This window comes from Mastigoproctus giganteus, chromosome 4 (genome assembly GCF_048544385.1).
Source record: "Mastigoproctus giganteus isolate SK-2022 chromosome 4, ASM4854438v1, whole genome shotgun sequence".
Taxonomy (NCBI): Eukaryota; Metazoa; Arthropoda; class Arachnida; order Uropygi; family Thelyphonidae; genus Mastigoproctus; species Mastigoproctus giganteus.
Window position 1 is genome coordinate 76,830,854 of NC_143578.1, and position 27,936 is coordinate 76,858,789.

Genomic DNA, 27,936 nt, shown 5'->3' on the forward strand with positions numbered 1-27,936 from the left:
AAACCAAATAACAATAACTTCACAGATATACAAATTTGAGACAGAATGTTATCTGTAGAGTCTGTCTATAAATTAAATTAAATTGTGACCATGGTAATGCATACATTTCACCAGCTGGAAGCATATGTTTATGAGAATACCAGGCTTGGATTCTTGCAGGAAAAGTGATGCAGGCTTTACTGTCACTGAACACCACAGGAAAAATGTTTTAGAAACTTTTTACATCCAGAAGAAACCCACCAAACTACCAACGTAAAGCGAGGTAAAGACAATATCTCCCCACCTGGTGCTCTCTGTCTTTTGCAATTAACCAAACTCCTATTGCAACAACAGAAACTTCCAATCAAATAATAACACCGCTAATAGTAAGTATCCCACTGCATCTTAAATTTTGCCAACTCTAATAAATGATTTTTTTTTTTACTCTTGTTGGCTCCAGTTTGAGCCCCTCCAGGTATATCTCCCCATTCTTGATCTGACATCTAATGTCAGTGCAGAGATAGGAACACACATCTGTACAAATAATATATATATAATAAAAAAAAATAATACAATGTAAAATGTACTTCACAGAAAGAGGAATTCGAGACAAATCTTATTTACTGTTTCCATCTAAACAAAAAATAAATTGAACAAGCACATTATAATCAGAAAAACTACATAACGCCCTCTCAAAGAAGATTTTCATTATTACCATTTTTTATGGGTATACATAGACAACACGCCTTTCTCTGCAGCCAGTCCAAAATCTGTTTAGAACCTTTCAGAATGTTTTCATTAATATGATTAGACCATTCCCTTTCACTGTACTTTTCTAAAGCCATTGGGGATGGATCCTTGTTATAGGCCTTCTCAAACAACTTTTATAATGAACTGATAAACTTCAAGAGGAGTACATATCTTGAAACAGGCCTCTGAGGTTGGGAAAAACTCATGTCACAATAAAAACTCATACACCAACCATTTAAATTGAATTAAAAAAAAAATTAATTTTAATTTTAATACTGTAAAATAAAATATGGTACAAATAATCTATTTACAATAAATATAAAACTTAAAATGGGTTAAAATAAATATATAAAACATTTAAAATATACGATAAGATAAAAGCGCTAAAACTAGACTGTAGCTTTCGGAAGCATCCGCTTCCTTTCTCAACAGTAAGTTTAAACTTACACAACACATCCTTAAATAGCAGACTCATGGCACTTCCACACGTGGTTCGACCGGGGCATGGGTGGTACTCCCTTCATGCGTATTAGAACCGAAAGTGGCTCGGTAGTGCGGAAAGCAAAATCGTTCATCCATACTGAGGAACAATTAACCAAACTCCTATTGCAACAACAGAAACTTCCAATCAAATAATAACACCGCTAATAATAAGTATCCCACTGCATCTTAAATTTTGCCAACTCTAAACACCCCGTCTTTGTTAATAGTATTATTGTCTGATGAACAGATTCACTAGCTCTCTCGAGCCATTTGCGGTTCCAGAACCCATGTGCCCGGTCGACGATGACCGCATCCTCTGGGGAGATCTGGTGCTGCTTCTCCCAAAAATGTTCAGCCACAGCAGACTTTCCATAATCTGTGGCTTTTGTGGCATTCATGTGCTCCCCCAGATGATCCTTAAATCGCCACCTAGTTTCACCCAAATAACACTCCCCACAATCCAGGCACTTTATCATGTCTACGACTCCACTACTGAAATCAGTCATTATAGGGACACTACTGTATGCAACTTATGCCCTGGCAGCTGCACACAGCTTGTCTGGCATTCACGAAGCACTCTTGTTATACGCTCAGTAATGCCCGGATAGTAGGGAATGTATGTGGTGACAACTGGCACAAACGGTTCACTCTGGCTGGACATCACCCCTCTTATATATTTCTCCATGACCCTCTGGGGGTAGCCGCATTTCTTAAGGTCTGCTGTGACTTGTTTAATTTCCTTTTCTCTATCCTCAGAGGTACTGCAGTGGGACTCCACCCTATCTAATAATGACTTAGTGACGCTGTTCTCATATTGCATAGCTTGCGCCGAACTATAGTGGGTGTATTGGCTCCGGCACATAGGCTTAAAACAACAGTGTTTAAAAAACCTAAGTCCTGCTCTATAGACCAATATATCTAGAAATGGGAGGGTACTAGCTGCTTCCACCTCTGAGGTAAACTGGATAAATTGGGAGAAGCTGTTAAGCAAATGAAGTACTTCCTTCTCTCTCCCCTTCTGAATAATAGTGAATGTGTCATCTACATATCATTTCCATTTGCGCATGGGTAACTCTAACCCATCGAAAATCCTGTTTTCCAGTTCCTCCATGGCCAAATTCGGCATTTATGGCCATTCTGTATTACAACACATCCGACAGTTTCAGAAGTATAGTATAAGAGAGGCTAGACAGAAGCAGCACCTGAGATTTGCGTACCGCTGTAAGACACATGGACTTATGCCACGTGGATTTAGGGTCAAGGCTCTGTTTAAGGATGATCGGTTATCGAGGACTATTGTATGGTATCAGAAGAGTATGTTGAATGTTTGGATACATAAATTACATGACGATTTGAGACATACCAGGAGACAAATAGGTTTGCATTTAGGCAATATTAATAGTAGTGTATCTTCGTTGCATTTGCCGTTAATAGTAGTAGTGGCATGTGATGCAAGAAAGCAAGTGTATGAGCTTATGCAGCATCAGCCAAAAAAAAAAATCACACCATTCCCTCCAAATGCCCGTCCAGTTCCTCCTTAAATTTATTTAACCTATCAACTTCCACAATGACAGATGGAAGTTTGTTCCCGCAATTAACCACCCACTGGCTAAAGGCAAATTTGCACACATCTATTCTACATCTGTCCTTTCTTAATTTGAATTTATGCCCCCTTAGGTTTGTAATCTGAACAAGTGGAAGAATCCCATCAGAATTCAGTGTGCTCAACCCATTCAAGGCCTTATACACCGCAATCAGATCACCACGCAGGTGCCTAGTCTCCAGCCACTGCAATTTGCAGAACTTAAGCTTCTCTTGGTAAGAGGATCCCTTCATTCCCCTCACCAATCTTGTTGCCCTTCTCTGTACACACTCAAGTAAATCTACATCCTTCCTAAAATGAGGCCTCCAGACCTGTACGCAGTACTCAAGGCGTGGCCTGACCATTGCCTTATACAGAGGGACAATCACCTCCTTCTCCCTGCTAGCAAAATTCCTATATATCATTGACAAAACCCCATGACCTGCCCTGGCAGCCTGTCTGCATTGGTCAGAAAACTTCATATCTGACTGCACAATTACTCCCAGGTCTTTTTCATTTTATACCGCCTTAAGTGTAGTACCGCACAGTTGGTACGTTTCTGTGGGGTTACTTCTACCCATATACAGTACTTTGCATTTTTCACGGTTAGACTTCAGTTGCCACTTCCTGGCCCATCTGCCCAAATTATCTAGATCCTTTTGAAGTAGCACACTGTCATTAACAAGCCTGATATACCTTCATCAATATCATTGATAAATATACAAAACAACAGAGGACCCAACACCGAACCCTGTGGGACTCCACTAATAACATTAGTCCACAATGAGCAGCACCCATTAATTACCACCCTCTGTCTTCTCCCACTCAACTATCCTTTTATCCATTGTAGCAATTTACCCTTAATACCATCTGCACCAATTTGTACAATAGTTTTCCATGCGCAGCAGTGTCAAAAGCTTTCCTGAAATCCAAATATATGATATCAAAATTATTTTTTGCATCCAGTTCCTTTGCAACCGCATCATCATAAGGAGGTTGGTGTTGGATAAAGTTACTAGAATAGCCAACACCTACAGACAGAGACAGATCAGCAAGTTTAATAGGTTATTAGAGGAAGAAGTGGTTCAATGCAGTGATAATAATACTCATTTTATTCATAATCTGAGTAGTAATCAGCTAACCAAGGAACAGGAGGGAGTGTTGAATTTGGGGACCAAGTTTGCACTTATACCTCCCAAACCACCTATTGCTGAAATAACCATAGATATTGAAAGGCAATTGGTAAATTGCCGGCGACTTTGGCTAATGAAAGTCATGTTAAATCTGCTCCTATTCTGAGTCAAGCTAAGACGGCACTTTTTAACCTTAACCTTAGTCAAAGAAGAGCATTAAAAGAACTCAGACGTGACGATAAAATCGTGGTCTTACCAGCTGATAAAGGTAGATCGACTGTAGTTTTAGATAAGGAGGATTATCATAAAAAAGCTTTGAACTCTTACAGGACAGTTGTGCAGCATTGGCTAAAACCGGGGAGGATCACTGAAGAGGTATTTTGGTCTTTGCATGCAATGGGATGTCAGATTCTATGGTCTTCCGAAAATACATAAAGTGGGGATCCCACTCAGATCTATTGTATCTTTTATTGGAAGTCCCACTTATGCTTTGTCCAGATTTTTAGCTAAGTTGATTGCCCCTATAGTAGGACACTCTGTATTCACTGTCAAGGATTTTGTGAAGGATCAAACTATAGAAGGAAGTGAAATTATGATATCCTTTGATGTAGTATCATTATTTACATGCATTCCCATTTCTAATGGGGTACAGTGTGTAAGAATGGCTTTAGAAAGAGATGATACTTTAAGTAGTAGGTCTCCTTTAAGTGTGGAGGATATTTGCTCCGGTTTGGAACTTTGCCTTTCTAGCACCACTATGGTGTACCATGAAGTTATGTATAAGCAGGTTCATGGCACAGTCATGTGTTCTCCCATTAGCGCCTTAGTAGCAAATTTGGCCATGGAGGAACTGGAAAACAGGATTTTCGATGGGTTAGAGTTCCCCATGTGCAAATGGAAAAGATATGTAGATTGCACGTTCACTATTATTCAGAAGGAGAGAGAGGAGGAGGTACTTCATTTGCTTAACAGCTTCTCCCAATTTATCCAGTTTACCTCAGAGGTGGAAGCAGCTAGTACCCTCCCATTTCTAGATGTATTGGTCTCTAGAGCAGGACTTAGGCTTAAAACAACAGTGTTTAAAAAACCTATGTGCCGGAGCCAATACACCCACTATAGTTTGGCGCAAGTTATGCAATATGAGAACAGCGTCACTAAGTCATTATTAGATAGGGTGGAGTCCCACTGCAGTACCTCTGAGGATAGAGAAAGGGAAATTAACAAGTCACAGCAGACCTTAAGAAATGCGGCTACCCCCAGAGGGTCATGGAGAAATATATAAGAGGGATGATGTCCAGGCAGAGTGAACCATTTGTGCCAGTTGTTACCGCATACATTCCCTACTATCCGGGCCTTACTGAGCGTATAATAAGAGTGCTTTGTGAATGCCAGACAAGCTGTGTGCAGCTGCCAGGGCATAGGTTGCACACAGTAGTGTCCCAGGTTAAGGACCCTATAACGAATGATTTCAGTAGTGGGGTCGTATACGTGATAAAGTGCCCGGATTGTGGGGAGTGTTATGTGGGTGAAACTAGGTGGCGATTTAAGGGGGTAAGCTGGGGTAAGCACATGAATGCCATAAAAGCCGCAGATTATGGAAAGTCTGCTGTGGCTGAACATTTTTGGGAGAAGCAGCACCAGATCTCCCCAGAGGATGCGGTCATCGTTGACTGGGCACATGTGTTCTGGAACCACAAGTGGCTTAAGAGCTTGCGAATCTGTTCATCAGACAATAATACTATTAACAGAGACAGGGGTATGCGTATGCATCCCTTATTTGAGGCTGTGGTCCTCAATACGGATGAACGGTTTTGCTTTCCACGCTCTCAAGCCACTTCCAGTTCTAATATGCATGAAGGGAGTACCGCCCATACACTGGTCGAACCACATGTGGAAGTGCTGTGAGCCTGCTATTTAAGGATGTGTTGAGAAAGGAAGCAGGTGCTTCCGAAAGCTACAGTCTAGTTTTAGCGCTTTTATCATATCGTATATTTTAAATGTTTTATATATTTATTTTAATCCATTTTAAGTTTTATATTTATTATAAATAGATTGTTTGTACCATATTTTATTTTACAGTATTAAAATTAATTTTCTTAATTCAATTTAAACGGTTGGTGTACGAGTTTATTATTGTGACAAGAGGACTATATGTCAGTTATCACAAAAATTATGTATATTATCCTTCCGATAGTAGCAGTACGAAGTGATAGAGCAGATGTGCCTCAGCTCTGTCACCTGGTGAATTATCTTCTAGAGGATTACAGATGTGGGTAATTTTTACTTTGCCTAATTTTGTTATCTTTTAAATTTAATTGAATTCTCATGTTTTGTAAAGCTAATTCTGGTAATGCATTATTTTTTGGTATCTTGTAAGTTTAGATTCTTAAATTCAATAGATGATTAATTTTAAGTACCTTTTTTCGTAATATTATTGTGGTATTTTGTAAATTTAATTCTTATCTCACTACAAGATCCACTTTTAATACTTCATTAGAAGAGGACTTAGATGGGAATGGTCATGGGCAATTCATGTGTGACTAATGAGTTTATTGTTTATGTAACCCATAGCATATATTCTCTGCCATTCATATCATTCTTTTATTGTTTCCAATGTAAAAGCTGAGTGGCTGTGTCTTTACATCCGCGGGTGTAACTTCGGTTAATTAAGGTTGAATTGTGTTTTGATAGTGTATAGTGTCATTCTGGGTGTTATATATTGTTTTCCGGTGAAATTTTAGAGGTAAAGTGTATATTTATTCCTGAGAAATTGCTATTTTAAGAAAGTATAATTACCACACTGGCTGGTACAACATGGCTGCTGTGTGGTAACAATCATCAAGTTGACATTGTTGATTAGGTGGGAAAACTATTTATCCTTGTCAGCTGTGAGTACTAGTTGTTTTATAAGCAAAATATTGATCTGGCAGTATGGAAGAAGATAGGAGTAGATCATTTGAAATTTATTGATAAGGGGCTAACTCAGAAAAATATTATTGTAATAACAACAGGTGAAAATTCCAGTTTGCAAAATAGTCAAATGGTAAGGGAGGCAATTGTTAATACCCTTAAAAATGAATATAAGGAGATTAAAATATGTAAAATGAAGCCAATTCGAAATAAGGAGGTTGTTCTGGAATTTGAAGAAACAAGTGATATTGATAAATTCTCTAAATTAGAATTGCTAAATACATCTGAGGTAATGTATGATAAACCAAAATTGAATGACCCTGCAGTATTAATTTATGATGTTCTGAGACAATATCATAACCAAGGAGGTCATGATAGATCTTTATTGTAAAGATTTAAAGGAGTATGGCTTTGAAAGAGATGAAGTGTTACAGGGGGTAACTTTCCAGTTTCAGTCAGGAACTAAAGCAAAAACTACAAATTGGATAATTGGTTTTTCTCCAAGCTTATTAAGGTGTATTTTATATAAAAGTAGGATTTTTTGGACTTTTCCTCGTATAAATTTAGAAGGTTTACTATTGTATTAAAATGCTTTACATGTCTAGGCTATGGACACACTGCACAGTACTGTCAGCATAAGTCTGTGTCTTGTGGCCATTGTGCAAAAGATGGGCATGTTTTTCCTGATTGTTTGTTAAGAGATCAACCAGCCAAATGCGTTAACTGTAAGAGAAGGGAAACAGATTGCAATCATTTGGTACAGGAAAAGAACTGTCCTGAGCACCAGGGGGCTGTCGAAATATCTAATTTGAATACTAACAATGAGTAGTCTAAATCATAGGGATCATTTCTCTGCACATGGGTACATTGAAAATTATGCAGATAAACTGTCAATGTTCTCCAATAATAATGGATGAGGTCAGAGTGGTTATGAATGAAAGTCAGTATGGCATAATATATATATATGCAAGAACCATATTATGTGTGTTAAGTTTCTCAAGTAGGGCATAAAGTTGCAGGGATTCCACTTCCTTCTCAAATTATGCAAACCATTAGTTATAGACCTAAGTCAGCTATTATAATTAATAAACTGAGATAACTGTTACTAAAATTATAACTTTTTGCATTCAACAATATGTGTATTATTACTAATTCTAATCTAATGATTGCTATGGATGCAAATGCCAAGTCTTTGTTTTGGCACAGTGGTATTACTGGTAACAGAGGTAGATTATTGGAAGAAATTATATTTACTTACAATCTTAGTGTTCAAACATAGATGTTACTTTATCTACAACTAGTATTTGTGATGAAGTTGTTGATTGGAAAATTCAAGTTTGACAGGTCAGTTGTTAATTCTCTCATTTTGCAAAATATAAACAGATTTTCAATTAAAACAATGAATTGGGAAAAATTTAGGCAAGCCTTACATATAGAATTTGAGGGAGAAACTGGAACAAAATTGAATGTTTTAAGTGCTTTAGAATACTTTTTATATATTCAGCATGCTTTATATAGAGGGGGGAAATGGGAAAGAATGTAGTTCCTTGGGGGTCAGAGGAGTTAGCATCTCTTCATAGACAAGTTAATTGTGCAAGAAGAGAATCAAAGAAGACGATCGTTGCCAGCTCAGGAGGCCGTATGGTTTAAAACCAATTACAAAAATAAAAATAAATTATATTGTAATGCAATTAGGCAGCACAAGACCCAATCACGGCAGAATTTTGTAAAAGAAACAGAAAATACGAAGCCATGGGGTCTATTGCCCAAAATATCTTGTAAAGTTCCCTCAGGAGATATATTTTACAGTGTACAAGATATTACAAGTACAAGTTACCTGAACCTACGTTAGATTGGTTTCTTTCATCTCTGCAATAGTGAACGGCCTTTATAAGTGTGATGATATTGGATCAGTTTAGAATAACAATGGATAACAGTTTATATAATATGTATATTGACACAGCTGTTTAATAATATGATTGAGTTGGATCCCACTTTTAAATAAAGGAACAACCTTGCATCACGTGGCCATTATTAATGGTGCTAGGAAGTGGTGCTAGGAAGCCTATAGCTTATGCTGCACCAGCCAAAAAAAAAAAAAGAAGAAGAAGAAGAAAGTTTATATAAATAAATAATTAATAAAAGGAAAGGAAATAGATAGCTTATGTGTTTCCCTCCTTCCATAGATAACTATCCAGCTGACCTTTGAATTTCCCCTAACTGTCAACTTCTACCACCCGTTTAGGTAACTTAATTCAGTAATTTATAACTCGCTTGCTAAAATAAAACTCCTTCAATCCAGTCTAAACATCTCTTGCCCCCATAACTTCAATTTATAGACCCTAGTTCAAGTATCATTTATAACCAATTCTAATCTAATCTCAACGATGTCCATTTCCACTTGCAGTCTGCCAAACCCCATGTACTTTTTCTGACAGAAAGTCAGTTATCGGTTGATTCAACTACTGCTCATCTCAGATGCCCAAATTATTCGTTGTATGATTCCTTTCGCCTTAAAGATGGTACATGTGCATATGTCCGTTTTGATATTCCCTGTCAGAGACTTGCAATTTGGAATCTCCTCTCTTTGATCTTCTCTCGCTTAAAATCTCTCTACCTCATTGTGTCAAATTCATCTGTTGTCTCTACCGTTCTCCCAACTCCACTAATCACTTGGAGCTCCTTGACTTCCTCTCTTTGCAACATGAGGGAATAATTTTCGCACTGTGTATTTGAATTGCGGAGATGGGAGAAATCCCAGGTGCCGTCTGACACGAACATACCTGTGTGTTTGTATTTTAACATATCATTTAACTGTTCTGCTTGGCTCAATCCTAATCAACAATCTCAGAATGACTTATGTTCTTGGTACCATTTCACTTAGAAAGTGGATGAAGAAAGGTATTTGGGTGATAATCCAGGCAGACATGTAGGTCTTCATGTAATATAGGCATGGCAATAATGTTATTGATGTTCTACTGATAAGTAATCAGACATTTGTTTGTAAAGCAAATCCACTGCACAAGACAATTGCAAGGTTTCACTTGGAATATTGTGTCCTGGTGTGGAGACCACACTTAAAAAAAAAAAAAAAAAAAAAGGTCTTCTTGAAAGAGCCCAATGACTCGCAGAACATTGTTAAGATTGGCAAAAGGCATCCACATGAGGAAACTTTAAATGTGTTAGTAACCAAGTAATATGAATGAAGTAAAATTTTCATTGTTTCAAATGATACCAGAATGGGGGGGGGGGGTGTAAATTCAAATTGCAGGGAAAGGTTTAGACTAGATTGTAGCAAATTTTCTTTTGGTTAGCAAATTGATTGCTCAGATAAGTTGCTTTTGTGGATGGTTGAGGACTATCAGCTTAGGAAAATTCAAAAGTCAGGATAGGTATGTAGTGTGTTTTTTTTTTTTTTTTTCTTTGCTAGTGCAGCAAAAGCCTAGGACTTCCTTACACTTATGAATAGTAATAATACTAGATTGATGGGACATTCTTGTGATTACAAAATATTTTCATTCAAGAGATGCAATCTGCAAGCCCTTTTTTTTTTTTTATAGAACGAAGGATGGACTGTGGAGTGACAAGTCATGCTACAGGATCTTTTGGTGCAAAGATCAGGCTCAGGTGTGGAGGGTGTTTGGAAAATGCTTACTACCTGTGTGATTGTCCCAACTGTGAAGTTAGGAGGAGGAACTATGGGCTAGGGGTGTTTTGCATAGTATGGACTGGGTCCACTGGTTGCTCTGCATGAATAAGTGTTACATCCCACATTAGTGTTCTGCACAATTCTGTGTGGCCTATATTGTAGCAGTTTTTTTGAAACAGTCTTTACGCCTTCCAATACAAAAATGTTCCATGTCACAAAGCAACGATGGTAAGCATTTGATTCAATCAGAATAACCTTGGAAAATTGCATTTTCCAAGGAGCACAGCTCCTCAACCATATTCAACGTTTTTGGGATAAATTGGAATGCAGAATTATGGCAGAGTGGGTGGGGGCTCGTGAATACTTTTAAAGAGAGTGGAGCGTAATACCAGTACCTTTCTACCAAAATTAGTAGAAAATCTTTGAGTCATTGAAGCAGTCATTACAGCCAAAAAAATAGACGTGAAAATGGAGTTTATAGACTTCAGTCTATAAACTCCATTTTCACGTCTATTTTTTGACTTCAGTGAAAAGTATAAATACCAAATTTTGAATTCCTTCTTGCAATTAGTTTAGCCAGCAGCAGCCTCTGGATTAGTGAATTCAAATTATTGATAGACCGGCCACACACACACAAACCAATAATTTATATGTATGCTGACCGGGCTAGCTGGGTGGGTAAAGTGCCTGCCTGGCAACCCAAAGGTCGTGGGTTCTAATCTCACCTCAGGCTTGGATCAGAGTAAATTCAAAAACTTTGGTAGGTGCATTATGGCCACAGAAGCTGATGCGTGAACAACTAACAAAAAAAAAATAAAATAAAAATAAAAAATAAGTTGTATGTATAATAAAATAAAATATAATAAATATTTGCATTGTTAACATTCTTCAGTATAATCTTCTGCAACCGCACACTTCACTTGTTCCATTGTGAATGCTTTTAGCGAATCCTTTGGGTTTGATAGCATTTCTTGAATTTACTGAAAAAGTTTCATGTTGCCAGATCAGGAAAATGAGGTGGATACAATGGGAATAATTTTGGTCAAAAATTTCCAGATGGCAAGTGACATATGACATGACATATTGTCATGGTGAAGGAACCAACCATTTCTTGGGTCATTTACTGCAAATTACATCTTTCAACCATTTTAAAACTTCTTGGTAGTAGTGGGCTACGCCAACAGTAACACTTTGTAGAATGAATTTTGATTACACCACCCCCTTTGTGAAGGTCTGACTGCATGGCCTTCACATGTCTTTGATTGACATCCGTTTTTTGTCCTCAGTGACAGCATTGTTTTCCATTAGGAGCTTTGAATGTCTCTGGGTCATATCCGTATACCCAAGACTCATCACCATATAAATTTTGTTAAAAATGCAGGATCTGATACAGCTTGCGCAAACAACTCGGATGAATTTTTTTTTTTTTTTTGGTAGTTGGCGCATCGGCTTCTGTGGCCGTAATGCACCTCCCAAGGTTTTTGCAGTACTTTGATCCAAGCCAGAGGCGGGATTCTAACCCGCGACCTTTGGGTTGCTAGGCAGGTACTTTACCCACCCAGCTAGTCCGGTCGGCCTCAGATAAATGAGGGTTCAGTGTCTTCAATGTCTAGAGTGAGTCATGGAACAAACTTGGTGCTCAGTCACCTTGTGCCCAAATCCTTGGGTAAAATTGCCTGAGAAAAACCAAATAAAGGATCAGTCTCCTTAGCAATTCCTTGAATGTTCATTTATCAATCTAATAAAATGATATTGTAGACTTTGTTGATGTTTTGATCATTTTTAGATATTAATATACATCCATTTCTTTCTTCATTCAAGCCAAAATTCCCTTTATGAAACCTTAGAAACCACTTAAACTTTTTCCCCTCCATCACAACATGATTTCTATAAAGTGTAACAAGTTTCTGTGGTGACTGGCTTTCCAAATTTAGAACAAAATTTAATGTTTACACATTAAAGTTTCATAATTTTTCAGTACATGCAACAAATGAGAAAAACAAGTGTTAAGGCATTCAAACTGCTTTCTGCTAAACTAACACATAACTTGTTAAAACTTGGTGTGCATATGCTCAAAAAATGTTATTGTAAATACTGCTCATAATTTTTTTTTGACTACCATTATGGATTTAATAATTATAAGATGATACATCAAACTTTTTGATCAAGCCCTGTATTCCATAATAATTTTATAAATGTGCACATCTGAAAACTACTGAGAATAATTGCTTAAAATGGTGTTATTATTATTTTGTTTTTTTTTAGATGGCAATTACAGAAAATATGGATGATTATGATGAAAACATTGATGCTGATGAAGAAAGAGTTATGTAAGTTATCCATTTTCCTAAATACTTTAATTTTTCCTGATAAAACCTGCAAATCTATATAAATTTTGGTTTGTGTAGTTTTCACATGTTGATCTTGATATTTTTATTATTATTATTTTTTTTTATGTGAAAACATCTATGGCAGCACCAGAGTAAAATCGATTGGTAACGAAATTTTCTTACAGTAATGGAAACGACACAATTGATTGGTAATTAAATTTTTTTAAGGAAATGATACAATATACATCACTTCGTAAATGGTGTTAACAGTGCTAACTCAGTCACTAGCATTGATTTGGTACTGTAAGTAGTTGATTCAATAGAGTAAGTTCATACTAAGATACGGAAATGATGTCACTTCCTAAATGATGCTAACTCAATCACTAACGTTGATTTGGTAGAGTAAGCAGCGGATAGTAATATGCAAGAATAAAAGCTTTAAAGCCACCAAAGAAGCCTCTTGTGTCGAAAAGGAATGAGTTCAAAAACATGAAGAAGGAAAAAAATGCAGACTTTAATGAAATGTGTTTCTCAAGATGTTGATCAACAAACTTTCTAAGTAGCATAAGTAAGTTTCGATGAATAAGATACGGAAATGATGTCACTTCCTAAATGATGCTAACTCAATCACTAACGTTGATTTGGTAGAGTAAGCAGCGGATAGTAATATGCAAGAATAAAAGCTTTAAAGCCACCAAAGAAGCCTCTTGTGTCGAAAAGGAATGAGTTCAAAAACATGAAGAAGAAAAAAAATGCAGACTTTAATGAAATGTGTTTCTCAAGATGTTGATCAACAAACTTTCTAAGTAGCATAAGTAAGTTTCGATGAAACCATTTAAAAATTTAAATGGTTTTTATTCAAGAATGCAACAATTAAACAATCACTTGAACAAACAACAATCACTTCTTGTAGTAGTTTTGGTTATGACATCATATTATTCTACAAATGGATTTTGCTAACTGTTGAATTGTGAAAATACCAAATCTAATTTCAGTTCACAACCTATAAGATTATTTCAAATATGGCTAAAACTCCAACTGAGCAAAATTGAGAGAAGTATGCAAGAATGAAAGCTTCAAAGCCACTGAAGAAGCGTCCCATGTCGACAAAAGAAAGAGTTCAAAAACATAGAGAGAACAAAAAAAAATTTAGAGTTTAATAAAATACTTTTGGAACCCGTTACTTCTAGAATTTCCAACTGCAGACGTAACGACTATGAATGCTTGTAATACTTGTCAAGCATCTCTCAAAAAATAGTTCCGTTCCAACAGTTTCTAAGATCAACAGTTCGTTTATCCAGCTATTCCACCTCATCTGCCTTGATTGGATTTAGTGACAGAGGGGCTCATTTCTCCTCGTATACCATTCTTGCAAATTATAAGACTAAGACATGGTTTCAGCCAGTATGGAATTTTGGGCCAAATTATAAATGTTCCTGTTAATGTGGATTCGATGATAAATTATTTGCCTCGGAGAATAGATGACAATTATTGCGTTAATGTCCATATCAAACCTAAGAAAAAATTCACAAATCGAATAATTTAAAGGCTTTGGTTTGTAAACGAGATGTAAGGGTTAGGTCAAAGTATCTACTGGTATCATCTGTATAATATCAAGATTGACGAAGCATTCTTCGATGAAAACAATGAACACTATCATGCTCCTACACATGGTGAAATGAGTGAAACTATACCTATTGAAGAAAGTCCAAACTTACAAACATACTTTTACTTGTTTATGAGTTTGGAGTTTTGAAGCTCCATTTATGCCATCACAATCGACAATGATTTTAATTCCCATGCCAAAAGCAAACACTCGACAAGTCAAATATAATGCTGAATACAAGAAATAGTGGAAGAATCTAGATGACAACGAATATACTAGCATTGATCACTTCTTTAAAGAAAATCACATTTATTCGGAATCGTATTATATCGATTTACTTCAAGCTGGTATTACTCAGCCAAAACTCTTTCTGAAACGAGAACCTCGTCAAAAATGGCATAACCCCTTCAGTCCTTTTGTGTTTAGTGTTTTAAAGTCTAACGTGGATATTCAATTCATCACGGAAGAAAGACCAAACTCGGGATTAGCAATTTACAACGTAAAATTATTGAAATTATGAATGAGTATCCTGAGTTTGGCATTATTGAAATTACAAGAAAATTAAGCATTGGCATGCTCAACTCTGTCGAAATTACTAGTCAAGGGCCTGCTTGGTATTTTGCTTCATCAACAGATGTCCTAGAGTTCAGTTGTTGTAACTTATATACCCACCATGTGACCTATTGAGCATCAATGTAATAGAAAATCGGACAAAGAAATGAAACAAGAAAACACGGGTGATGATTCTACTGACAATTTGGAAAGAGAATTGGTTTGATAAGTAAAAGAAAAAGATGATGAGGAACAGGTTCAAGTGGGCCAGAATTGGTAATGATATCTCTGACCTTCCACCAGTAAATAGTGTGCTCACACCCTCTACTTACCCTCCCGAATCAACATTAGCAACAGCATTGACGTCATTTAGGAAGTGTGATTTACTTAATTTCCGTTTCACATTTTCATCAAAGATGTTTTCACATAAAATATCTTTTGTGAGTACAGGCTCTTTTTCTTCAGTTTGCATTATTATACAGTATATTAACAAGTTCCAACAACAGGTGTATGTAGGAATAGTCACCCTGTGACATAAGTCTGATTGGGATCTGTAACCCTTTGTCATTCATTCACCAGTTACTAAGCCACTAGGTTAGTGGATAATACTATGTTACATTGATTCTCAACATATAACTCCACAGACTGCTTCCCCACTTACAATACTCACTTTCTCTATTTCCCCTCTCCTTTTTGCGAAATATAACTACATAATCTGAAATATTTATAATCTTGATATGAATCGTGTTATTTATAATTATAACAAGATTCATGTGACCAGAGGAAAAATGCTCTGTTACTCATTTAACCATTACAACATTTTAGTATTAGCTAAATGACATGAAAGCAAGTTTATATAGCATAAACAAAAAAAAAAAAAAAATCCCACTACAGTTGCCTTTCCTTCTAAATAATTTTAAACTGTCTAAATGCATTAAGTGCTAAATGCAATATACTTGATGCTGAAAACACAAACCAAACTTGACTGTTGTTTTGGTATTGTACTACTTCTAAACAAATGACATAGCCAAAAGACTAATCTGCCATTTATTTAAAAATTAAGATGTCCCTATTCTAGGACTTTCAATTAAAAGATATTGAGCTATATTACACTAGATATACAAATACATAACTTACAACAAAAGTCCATATATTTTGCAGTCCTTTTGCTTTAGCATTAGTAGAGGCATACGATGCAAGAAAGCAAACTTATGCAGCATCAGCCAAAAAAAAAAAAAAAAACACCCTCCCATTTTGCCCCTCTAAAAAAAAAGTAAAGTGCAGCCATTATCAACCCACTGCAGGATGGAAGCCTCCTCAACTATTCATGTTGAAGGAAATGGACCATAATCTGCCACGCTGGTCCAGTGCGGGTTGGCAGATCGACCGTATTCAGCAGTCAGGGGCTTGAACCCCGGTCTACTCAAAGAGCGTGTGCTACTGCACTCCCGCTTCTGCCCACTCGGCTACGGAGGCCGGCTTTGCCCCTCTATTCATTCCAAATGCCTGTCCAGCTCAGCCTTAAATTTATTTAGACTATCAACTTCCACAACAAAAGATGGAAGTCTGTCCTACCAATCAATCAACAGGTGCCTCCGTAGCCAGGTGGGGAGGAGCATCAGTGCGTAGCACACGGTCCTTGATTAGATCGGGGTTCGAGCCCATCACCACCAAATACAACAGAGGATGCGGAAAGGTCAGGGAAGGGAATGACCATCGCATATCCCGGAGCATTATGGCCTTAGTTGCTAATGCTCTTAAAAACCAAATAACAAACAAACAAACAAACAATCTACCAATCAACTACCTGCTGGCTAAAGACAAATTCCCGCAAATATATTTTACAACTATCTTTCCTCAATTTGAATCTATCCCCCCCCCCTCAGGTTCTTAATCTGAGCAAGAGGAAGAATCCCATCAGCGTTCAGCTTGCTCAACCCATTCAAGGCCTTATACACCTCAATCAGATCACCTTGCAAGTGCCTATTCTCTAGATGCTGCAATTTGCAGAACTTAAGCCTTTTTTGGTAAGAGCACCCCTTTATTCCCCTCACCAATCTTGTTGCCCTTCTTTGTACTACTCGTTCTAGCAACTCTACATCCTTCCTAAAATGAGGCCTCCAGACCTGTACACAGTAGTTTAGGTGTGACCTGAACCATTGCTTTATACAGGGTGTCTCAAAAATATTGGTACAAACGTTTAGGGGAGGTAGGTAACATCTAAAGGAATGTGAATCGCGTAGGAACCCATAACTGGAAACGTCACGGGAAAGTAGCAGCAGAGGCACAAGGCAGTCGTAATTAGTGGCAAACATTTATTTGACATAATATTAACAATGGAGTACGAGATGGATGCATTTCATGATGTTACAACAGATGCTCGAAGGTTCCACCATGAGACGCGATGCATGCGTGACACCGACGCAGCATGGATTGGTGGACACCGTCGAACACACCTGGAGTTTCTTTGACAGTAGCAGCAGCGCAGATGAGTCTCGCCATGAGATCCCTTTCAGTCTCCACAGGCGATTCATACACGATAGATTTGAGGACACCGTCGAACACACCTGGAGTTTCTTTGACAGTGGCAGCAGCGCAGACGAGTCTCGCCATGAGATCCCTTTCAGTCTCCACAGGCGATTCATACACGATAGATTTGAGGGCCCCCACAGAAAGAAATCAAGGCTCGATAAATCAGGTAAGCGTGGGGGGCCATGCAACAGGTCCACCACGGCCAATCCATCGACGCCCAAAACGCCTGTTCAAATGGTCACGAACACACCTTCCATAATGGGCAGGTGGCCCGTCATGTTGAGACCAAATGTTGCATCTCACATTTGGTGAAACATCAAGTAACCCTAGTAGAACTTGTTCAAGAAAGATCCGATATTTAGGGGAGCTCATGTGGGATGGCAACAGGTATGGGCCGACTAAGCAGTCACCGACCATACCTGCCCACACATTTATTGTGAGGCGACGTTGTGCCGCATGGGGGCGCACACTGTGTGGGTTGTCATGAGCCCACACATGAACATTGTGCTGATTGAATAAGCCTTCCCGAGTGAAATAAGCCTCATCCGTGAACAAAACATAGGCTGGAAAATTCAAGTCTTGAACACTTTCTTGGAGAAACCACTGCGCAAAAGCCACACGTGCAGGATGATCTTGGGGGAGCAGTAACTGAACCCTTTGGAGTTGAAAGGGGTGTAAGGAATCGTCGTGCCAGACATGCTATACACTGCAACGAGACACTCCTAAGACAGAGGCAATGGCGTGTAACAGTAACAACCCTTTGGAGATGAAAGGGGTGTTAGGAATCGTCGTGCCAGACACGCTGTACTCTGCAACAAGACATTCCTAAGGCAGAGGCAATGGCACGTGTGCTGGTAGTAGGATTATTCTGGGTGGCATTCAACACACTGTCTTCCATGGCAGAAGTTTGTGTCGAATGCGGTCTGCCAGCACTACTCCTATTACCTCGAAATGACCCATAATCGCACAAATTTTGATGCACATGCACAAACAAACAGTGGTCCGGTACATGTCTGTCTGTCTGTCTGGGAAGCGTTCTCCATAAATTCGTTGAGCGGCTCGTCCATTGCCCTCTGCTAATCCATACACTAGGTGCACGTCTGCCAGCTCACAGTTCGTATATCGATGCATGCTCTTTGTGCAGCAACTACTGCTTGAATGAGTAAACCCGAAATTTTCCCTCTCAAGAACTGATGAACAGCGCTGTGTGCCAACTTACGGTGACGTTTCCAGTTATGGTTTCCTATGCGATTCACATTCCTTTAGATGTTACCTACCTCCCCTAAACGTTTGTACCAATATTTTTGAGACACCCTGTATAATGGGATAATCACCTCCATGTCCCTGCTAGCAAAATTCCTATATATCATTGACAAGACTCAATGACCTGGCCTGGCAGCCCGTTTGCACACTGCTCAGCGAACTTCATATTCCACTGCACTTCCCTGAGTGTAGTACCACACAGTTGATATGTTTCTCTTAGGTTATTGCTACCCATATGCAGTACTTTGCATTTGTCAATGTTAAACTTCAGTTGCCACTCCTCAGCCCATTTCCCCAACTTTTATATAGATCCAGTTGTAGTAGCATACTGTCATTAACAACTCTGCCAACCTTTGTATCATCTGGACAAAACTTGGACATTAATCCTGATATACCTTTATCAGTATCATTGATGAATACACAAAACAACAATGGGCTCAACATTGAACCCTGGGGAACTCTACTAATAACATTTGTCCACGAATCAGTGGTAATCAGTGTCCATTGATTACCACTGTCTGTCTGTCTTCTCCCACTCAACCATCCCTTTATCCATTGTAGCAACTTACCCTTAATGCCATACCTCTCCAATTTGTATAGCAGTCTTCCATGTGCAACAGTATCAAAAGCTTTCCTGAAATCCAAGTATATGATATCAAAATTATTTTTGATATTCAGTTCCTTTGTGACCACATCATAGTATTCAATCAAATTGGTCAGACAAGACCTCCCTTTAACAAACCCATGCTGTTTTAACTATTACGGCAGTCTTGTTTAGGTCAGTGGTGTCCAACCTATGGGCTGGGTTTGGCCCACAAATAATTTTTATACACTGCCTGTACAGGCATGCAATTGTCCAGCTCGATTGTATCAAACATCTACATGTACACTAAATAAAGTTATGTATTTTGATTAACTTGTTTATTGCATTGAATTCCATAGCCAAGTGGGCAGGAGCAGCAGTGCGTAGCACATGCTTCTTGATTAGACCGGGGTTCGAGCCCGTGGCCACCAAATATGGAGGATGCAGAAAGGTCAGGTAATGACCACCGCATATCCCCGGAGCAATATGGCCTTAGTTGCTAATGCTCCTAAAAAAAAAAAATAACAAATAATAACAAGCATTGAATTAATTATTAATTTGTATTGAATTTTTAAAAAAATCATTCTTAAAAATTTTCCAAAATGGGAAAATCGATTTGGAGTGTCGTGTTTTTGATCCAAGGTGGACTGAAGACTTTCTTTATTGAGTAAGACGAAAAAGCAGTTTGTTTGGTGTTTCAGGAGACTGTGTGAGTTTTTAAAGAATATAATTTTAAATTACAGTGATTCCAAGCACAACTGTTATGATCAACGTGAAGGAGTGTTGAAAAAAGAAAAGTGTTAAAAGTTACAAAATGAATTAAGAAAACAAAACACACTAAAAAAGTATCAATCAAGAAATTTATCTGCTCTAAGTGCCATTTGATCAAGTTGTACGTTTGATCGCTTTTGAAAGTAAATTGTTCGTTGATGGTGAATTTGTTAAATGGTGTTCGTTAAAAATTGTGAAAGAAATTTGTCCGGAGAGAGGAACAATGATACAAGACGTTAGTTTGTCTCGACAAGTGCAATTATTTGAAGAATAGAAGATATTGGAAAGAATTTGATCCAGCAACTTTTGCAAAACAAAACAAATTAAATATTTTAGTGTGGCACTGGATGACAGTAATGAGGTAAATGACGCAGTCGAACCCCTCATCTTTGTATGTGTAATTGATCATAATTTTGTACCTTAGCTATAATTTGTTTAGTTCCTTTGCTGCCTACTTTAATATAACCGGATTATCCCGTCCACCCCATGTGCCTTCCATATGTTTAACTTCAACAATTTCTCCTCCACTTTGCTCTCAGTTATTACAAAATCAATTAGCTCCCTGTTATAGTTTGATAAAATTCTGGCATTCCCCTCATTGAATAACTCCTCATGTGTGAATGTAAAGACAAAATACTCATTCAGTTTATCAGCTACCTGAGCATGATCATCAATAGTCAACCCATCTATGTTAAGTGGTTCAATCTGATTCATCCCTTTCCTTCTAGAGTTTACATAAGTAAAGAACTCTTTGCTGTATTCCTTTGCCAAAGATTTCTCGTAATCTGCCTTCGCCTGCTTAACCTCCTTTTGTGACTTGATTACAAACAAGCTTATATCTGCCATAGGCTTCTCTGTCACCTGATAATTTATGTGCACCCCGCACATTTTTCTTCTCTACCACGAGCCTTATTAATTCACCTGACATCCATTTAGGCCTGAACCTTGAACAGTATTTCTTAGTTGGAATGAAAAGCCTAGTAACCTCGAAGATTAAGTTCCTGAACATTTTCCATTTAGAATTCAACGTTGATAACATCATCAGTTGATCCTGTGTACAGAATTTAAAAACTGTCTGAGACCCCTGTAGTCACCTTTATGAAAGCAAAAACCCTTCCCTTTACCCTTGATGGTAGTTACATCTTGAAGTAATTCTCATATCAGTACATTGTGATCACTGTCATCCAGTGGTTCCTTTATCTGCAAATTTTTAATGCATGAATAATCACTGCTGATAATCCGATCAAGATTATTACTCCATCTGGTTGCCTCTCGAACATGCTGTGCAGAAAACAGTCATCCGAAAAATCTTGCTAGTGTGCGAGTGACCAACCCACAAGTTCTAGTCGATATCTGGAAAGTTAAAATCCCCCATTATAAGACATTCTGATTTACTGTCCCACTCTGTTTCTCTGCACAATTGCTCATTACAGGTAGTTCTCGACTTTACGAGTTAATTCGTTTCCTAGCGTGTGCTCGTAAAGTGGGAATTTATTTCCCATAGACATATTGTTAAAAATAGGAGTTACGTTTTTAACAATGATTGATTTATCTAAAGAAATGAAAATGTAGCCTGTAAAATCAAGCAAATTATGATAATAGAAAAATTATTTTCACTTACAAATGTTAAAGAATGTTTATTCTTCATCATCGACTAAATGTACACTCATTGATCACTCATTATTAGCTCAGCACTAGTTGGTTTGTTGTACAAGGAATCGACTTCTTCAGAAATGCTTCAAGAGGCGTTTTTTTTTTCCAAGATAATCTCTTTTCTTTATAAATTTCAGTAGCATGCATAAGCATTTTTTAGCGGAATGCACAAATTGCAACTAACACTATTTGCACGGAGTAGCAAGTTTATGAAGTTTTAAAAAAAAGGAATGAAGAGAAGATTCTGAAAATTTATTTTTGTTTTTTTATATGATTGAAGATTTCAGTAAAGTGGAAATACATTTCACCATAATAACATAAAAACCCACACAATTCCAGCTATCGGTATTTTCACAAATGCAATAACATTGAGTTTACTAGCCATTTATAATTGTTTCCAGTAACAGAAAAGTGCAATAAACCAGAAAGTGCAAATTGTTTTTATTGTTTTATGGTCGTGACTTCCAGAAATGTGCTTTAGAAAAATATCACAAAGGCATTCAAAAATATAGTGAAAATTTGACCTTCCTAGGTCGTGGAATGAATTACCAAAAAACAGTGTTATTGGGTTCATATTACGATATTTTTGCGATACAATGGTAACAGATTAATATTGTAAAGCAGGGTAGCATTATCTATATAGCTATGTGCGTGGTTTGAAATGCTGTATTTATGAATGTTTAACATTCATTTTTTGCAATTAATGTTCATATTTTCAATTTTGTTGATACTTGGGAAAAAAAAAAAAAAAACTATAACACACACACACACACACACACACACACACACACACACACACACACACACACACACACACACACACACACACACTCATTTTTCCTTTCACAGTGCTTATGTTAAGCCAAACAGGCTCAATGCTGCTTTGTCCACCAACATCAATTGGGTGCACTTCCTTAGATTTTGTGTGTTTCTTAACTAACAGCATATCCCACTCCTCCCTTCCTGACCTGTCTATCCGTTCTGTACACATGTACTCCCCAAATTCCAATTCTGCACTGCTTATATCTGTGTGACACCGCATCTCTGGCCGACTGGGCTAGCTGGGTGGGTAAAGTACCTGCCTGGCAACCCAAAGGTTGCGGGTTTGAATCCCACCTCGGACTTGGGTCAGAGTACTGCAAAAACCTTGGGAGGTGCATTATGGCCACAGAAGCTGATGCGCCAACAACTACCAAAGAAGGAAAAAAAAACCACGTCTCTGATATCCCAACAATATCTCCCTTTGGTGTCTTGACTAGCTCTTCAAGCTCATCAAATTTGTTAACTATACTTCTAGCATTGGTGTACATGCAAGTATACATGCACCTGTTTTTACTCTTTGTTACCCTAACACAGCCTATGTAATTATCTGTTCCGTTGACTCCCAACAGTCCTGGAAATCTCCATTGCCTTGCTTTCCTTGCTGCTGCTCATTCTAATAGAAGCAGTGCAAGAATCACTTTTGCCGCTGCCTGTGGCCACTGTTAACCTTTTAGTCTGTGTATTCCCCAAGCTAGTATTTTTCCAACCTACCTAGCACTGCCTCGATAGAATCGGCAAATATTCTTGCACTCTTTCTATTTAAGTACACCCGTCACTGTAGAAGCAGTCTCTCCTGTCAACAAGCACAGACCAGGCTGAAAAAAATTCTACCCCTTGAGCCTTGCACAATCTCTCCAGGGCTGAATTGATCAACAAAGCTCTCATCATATACTCCCTCCTATCGTGTCTGGGCAGAATTTCAGACACTTTCACATTGAACCCTCAATAAGTACGAATCAGTTGAATCAACATTGACTCGTACTTCTTGAGTAAATCTGCAGGTCTCTTACTCTTAATGTCAGTAGTTCCAACATGTACAACAGTATCACCTTTTGTCCCTTAAAAGATGATATCTGCTCTACAACATCATCAACTTTTGCCCCTGGCAGACATACCCTGGTCCTGTTCCGCCTATTGTTCTTGCATAGTATATTCCCCGTCTCCTTGACGATAGAGTCACCAACAATAACTAGTTCCTGTGGACCAGTGCATTCTGCCTTGGATATTGCCTCTGTGTTGCATGATTCACAGGAGTGAGCTCTGCCGTTGAGCTGGGCAGCCAACAGCTTTGTGGGCTCCTAATATTATTTTCTTTGAGGACATTTACCCTACACCTCAAGCTCTCATAGACTCCCATCAGAACGCTGAGTTGGTAATTTCTTAATACTCTAGGCATCTAGCACACACACAGAGACATCCTCCTTGGCTAGATCATGGCCTTTTTTTACAAAGTTCAGCAAACACTTCATACCTTTTTTCAGACTGTGATGCATTGGAGAATCGCCCCCTTTTCTCCCGAGTCACAGTACTCTTGCTAGTTTGTGATCTTTGCTTCGCTGTTCTAGTCTGGGTCATGATTTCCATTTAAATACAGTTTAATTAACAATGAAATTTAATAAGATTAAAAAATATTTTTGATTAATTGATAATACTATACTAACCTAACAGATACAGTGCTTTGTATTACATTATCTAGTTTTACGTTATAACTTACGCTATCAGTTGGAGATATATACATTACACTATTTCTTATCAATTACAATATGGCAGCTAGTTCAACAATATTGGTACCGACACTGGGAGTCATAACTTCAAAAAATCACTAGTTAGATTCAAAATAAGAAGCTAACGAATGCTACTAAACCTATTTAATATCTTTCTAAAACACAATATAGTATGTTAATTAACAAAGAATACGATAAAACTATCAAAAATACTTATCCCTTTACAGCAGCCAAAAATCCACCTACTTTAGGGTAGATTTGATTTTATTTATTTCTTTTTTCCCATATTTGAGCTTTGATGTTAAAATTGGATTAAGTATAATTCTTCAGATTTTGTGATTTCTAAGTTTAAATTTTGTTAAATCAATTGCTTTTTTCTCAGTGTGAAAATTGAAGTTGAAGATAATATTTAGTTTGTTCTTGCAAAATGGAAAGATTGTGCAAGGCTCGAGGGGTAGAATTTTTTTCAGCCTGGTCTGTACTTGTTAACAGGAAAGACTGCTTCTACAGGGATGGGATACACTTAAATAGAAAGAGTGCAAGAATATTTGCTGATGCTATTGAAGCAGTGTTAGGTGGGTCGGAAAACTGCTAGCTTGGGGGGTGGATACAAGGACTAATAGATTAACAGTAGCCACTGCAGAGGTGAAAGTGATTCTTGCACTGCTTCTATTGGAATGTGCAGAAGCATGGAAAACAAGATGCAGGATATTTCAGAGACTGCTGGGAGTCATTGCGGTACAAGTAAACACATGGGTTGTGTTAGGGTAGCTAAGAATAGGAACAGGTGCATGTATACTTGTGTGTACACCAATGCTTGGAGTTGCATTGGTGTACACACAAGTATGCATGCCGAAGGGACATTTAATCGTTCCTTTCATTTTATATTTTTGTAGTTTAGTGTGGATGTCTTTCCCTTCATTTGATATTAAATTTCCCAAATAGGTGAAATCAGGTATTTGTTATATTATTTTGTCATCAATAACAATTTTGACTCTTTGTATGTTTTTTCCACATAATCCTATTGATTTTGTCTTTGAGGTTGAAATTTTCATCTCGTCCTTTTTACCTATTTAATTCAGTTCATTTGCTACTATCTGTAGTTCATCTTCAGATTTTGCAGTTATAACTTGATCATCAGCATATAATATAGTTTGGATTTTATTACTGTTGTTTAACTGTATTCCGTTGTTAATTGTTTGTTTCCATTCTTTAATAATTTTATTGTTGTAGATATTAAATAAATTTGGTGATAGTCCACATCCTTGTTTGACTCCTTTATTGGTGTTAATTGGGTCTGATAGTTGGCCATTAGAATATTTTATGCAGACTTTTGAGTTTTTATGTAGGCTTTGCATCGCTTTCCGGAGCTGGGTTGGGATATATTTTCTTCTTGTAGAATCTGCCAAAGTTTTTCCCTGTTTACATTGTCATATGCTTTTTCATAATCAATAAACAGCAGAAACGTTGGTAGATTGAATTCTCTTCTTTTCTCCAAAATTTGTTGTAATGAGGGAGGTTTTGCAGGTTGTATACAAAAACTGGTCTAACCACATTCAAAAAGCAGCTTTATCACGACCTCGTTAACTATCGTTTCATGCTTGCTTATAAATATAGCACACCTATTGCAGCTTTCCATATGTGGATAAATACTGTCATCAAAATTAATCAATAATTATAAAGCCATAATATCACATGGATCTCCACCTACCACTCTCAACTACAATATCTCCACCTTAAAAAACAATTATCGGAGCTGCATAACCAATTTATCAATAACCTGGTTGACAAAGCTGCCTCTTTGATACGTAGACATGTGCTTTCATGTGTAAATCTTTTTACTTTCATGCATTAAATTCTGAACTCAATTCTAGTGCCTGTGATGAATAACTGCAATATCATAACAAAAAAGTTAATAGCTATTAACAAAAAATTGAAACTTAATATTAATAATTATATTTTTCCATACATATGCTTCATACTCAAGTTTCATAAGAACCAATAGGCTTCGGATTTATTACTTCATGCAAAGAGCGGCTATGCCCATAGACCTTTCGAGACATTAGAACAATTACTGAAACCCATCATTAACATCCTACCTGACAGCAGGATCACCAATAATATCCCTATTTTAGAAGCCTTGCATAATAGCAATATATCCCACATACAAACCTTTGATTTCCATAGCCTATTCACAAGTAATCAAACTAGTTTGAAGTCTATCTTAAACAATCTGTATAATAAATACAAACATATAATAGACTGCAAACCAACATATTGGAACAATTTAAATCAATTTGTGCATTTTTGATGGTAAAGCAGTTTAACAACAAACTATGGGTAGCCCTTCTAGTTGTATCATTGCCTTTACTGGTCTGAAACTTCATTGCCTCCAGAAATCTATGTTTAGATACGTAGACTATTTATTTGTAGCAACTTCCTAGAAGATCTTGCCAATATATACCCTGCAGAACTCACTCTGGAAGAAATCAATAATAATAACCTTGCAACCAACTATCTTGATTTATATATATTGATCTTAATAATACTCGGGCCACAGTCAATATATACAATAAACATGAAGCTTTCAATTTAAATGTATTCAACTTCACAAATTGGCATTCTAATATCTCCAAAAAGGTACATGCTAATATTATTCTGTCTCAATGTATAAGGATAGCCACTATATGCAATAGCAAAAAATTGGTAGTTAACAATATCAGAAATCTCTACAGTAAGCTTCTAGACAACTAGTTTCCTACAGCCTACCTGTATTACCATATCAAAAAAGCACTACTTATTATCAAACATAAAAAGCTGATCAACTACACAATAGATATCTCATGACTAACTGATATTCTATAGCTGCTAGGCTTGTACATATTGTATACTCTATACTCCTAGCCTCTTTAGTGCCTTACAACTTAGAAAACTTGTACCCACCATTTGGCTGGCAAAGGAGTATTTCTATATATTTTTTATTCTTATTGTTTTATATACCAAACATAGCTGGCTTAAACACTGGAAGTATATTCCCAGAACTATGTTCTGGGTCCTACTATAGGAACAGGAATAGCAGCCCCCCCCCCCCCCCCCCAACGATCTATTTCTGCCTTCTTCTGTATCTTCCCTATCATTCTATAATTTTATTTCTCGTGAGCCATTAATTTACCGAATGCAATATCGAGATGCTCCTTTTCTGCTGTAACACACTTTTCTCACCCAAACAAAGTTTGGTGACTATTTACCGCTACTTTGTTAGCTTATTATTCCTTTCTCTCCTGGGATGTACTACTACTACTTGGGTTTAATACCTACCCTGAAATTACAATCATCATTTAAATTTAATTTAATTTCGACTATTTTCTCTAACTTACCATTTTAAATTTCTGACATGTGGAGTAGCTAGTATTTCAATTTTGATTATTTTCTTAACTTATTTTTTTCCGATTTCTTACATGTGGGTTTGCTAACATATACCATAAATACTTTATTTCAGATTATTTGAAACTTTTTCGTAACTTTCCACTGCAGTGCAGACCTTTTCTCTCTCTCCTCAGTCATACATTAACTCAACCTCAGTAAGTTATCCTCTTTCATTTTAATTTTGCTTT

At 37.3% G+C, this 27,936-nt stretch overlaps 1 protein-coding gene across 1 annotated transcript in view; it reads left to right on the forward strand.

Moving 5' to 3' along the window:
* Positions 1 to 27,936, forward strand: part of Tsr1 (Tsr1 ribosome assembly factor) — a 256,253-nt gene that overhangs the window by 115,789 nt on the left and 112,528 nt on the right. The window contains exon 12 of the mRNA XM_090371624.1: positions 12,752 to 12,816. Within this exon, the coding sequence (XP_090227750.1) occupies positions 12,752 to 12,816 (65 nt within the window). The remainder of the gene's footprint in view (positions 1 to 12,751; positions 12,817 to 27,936) is intronic.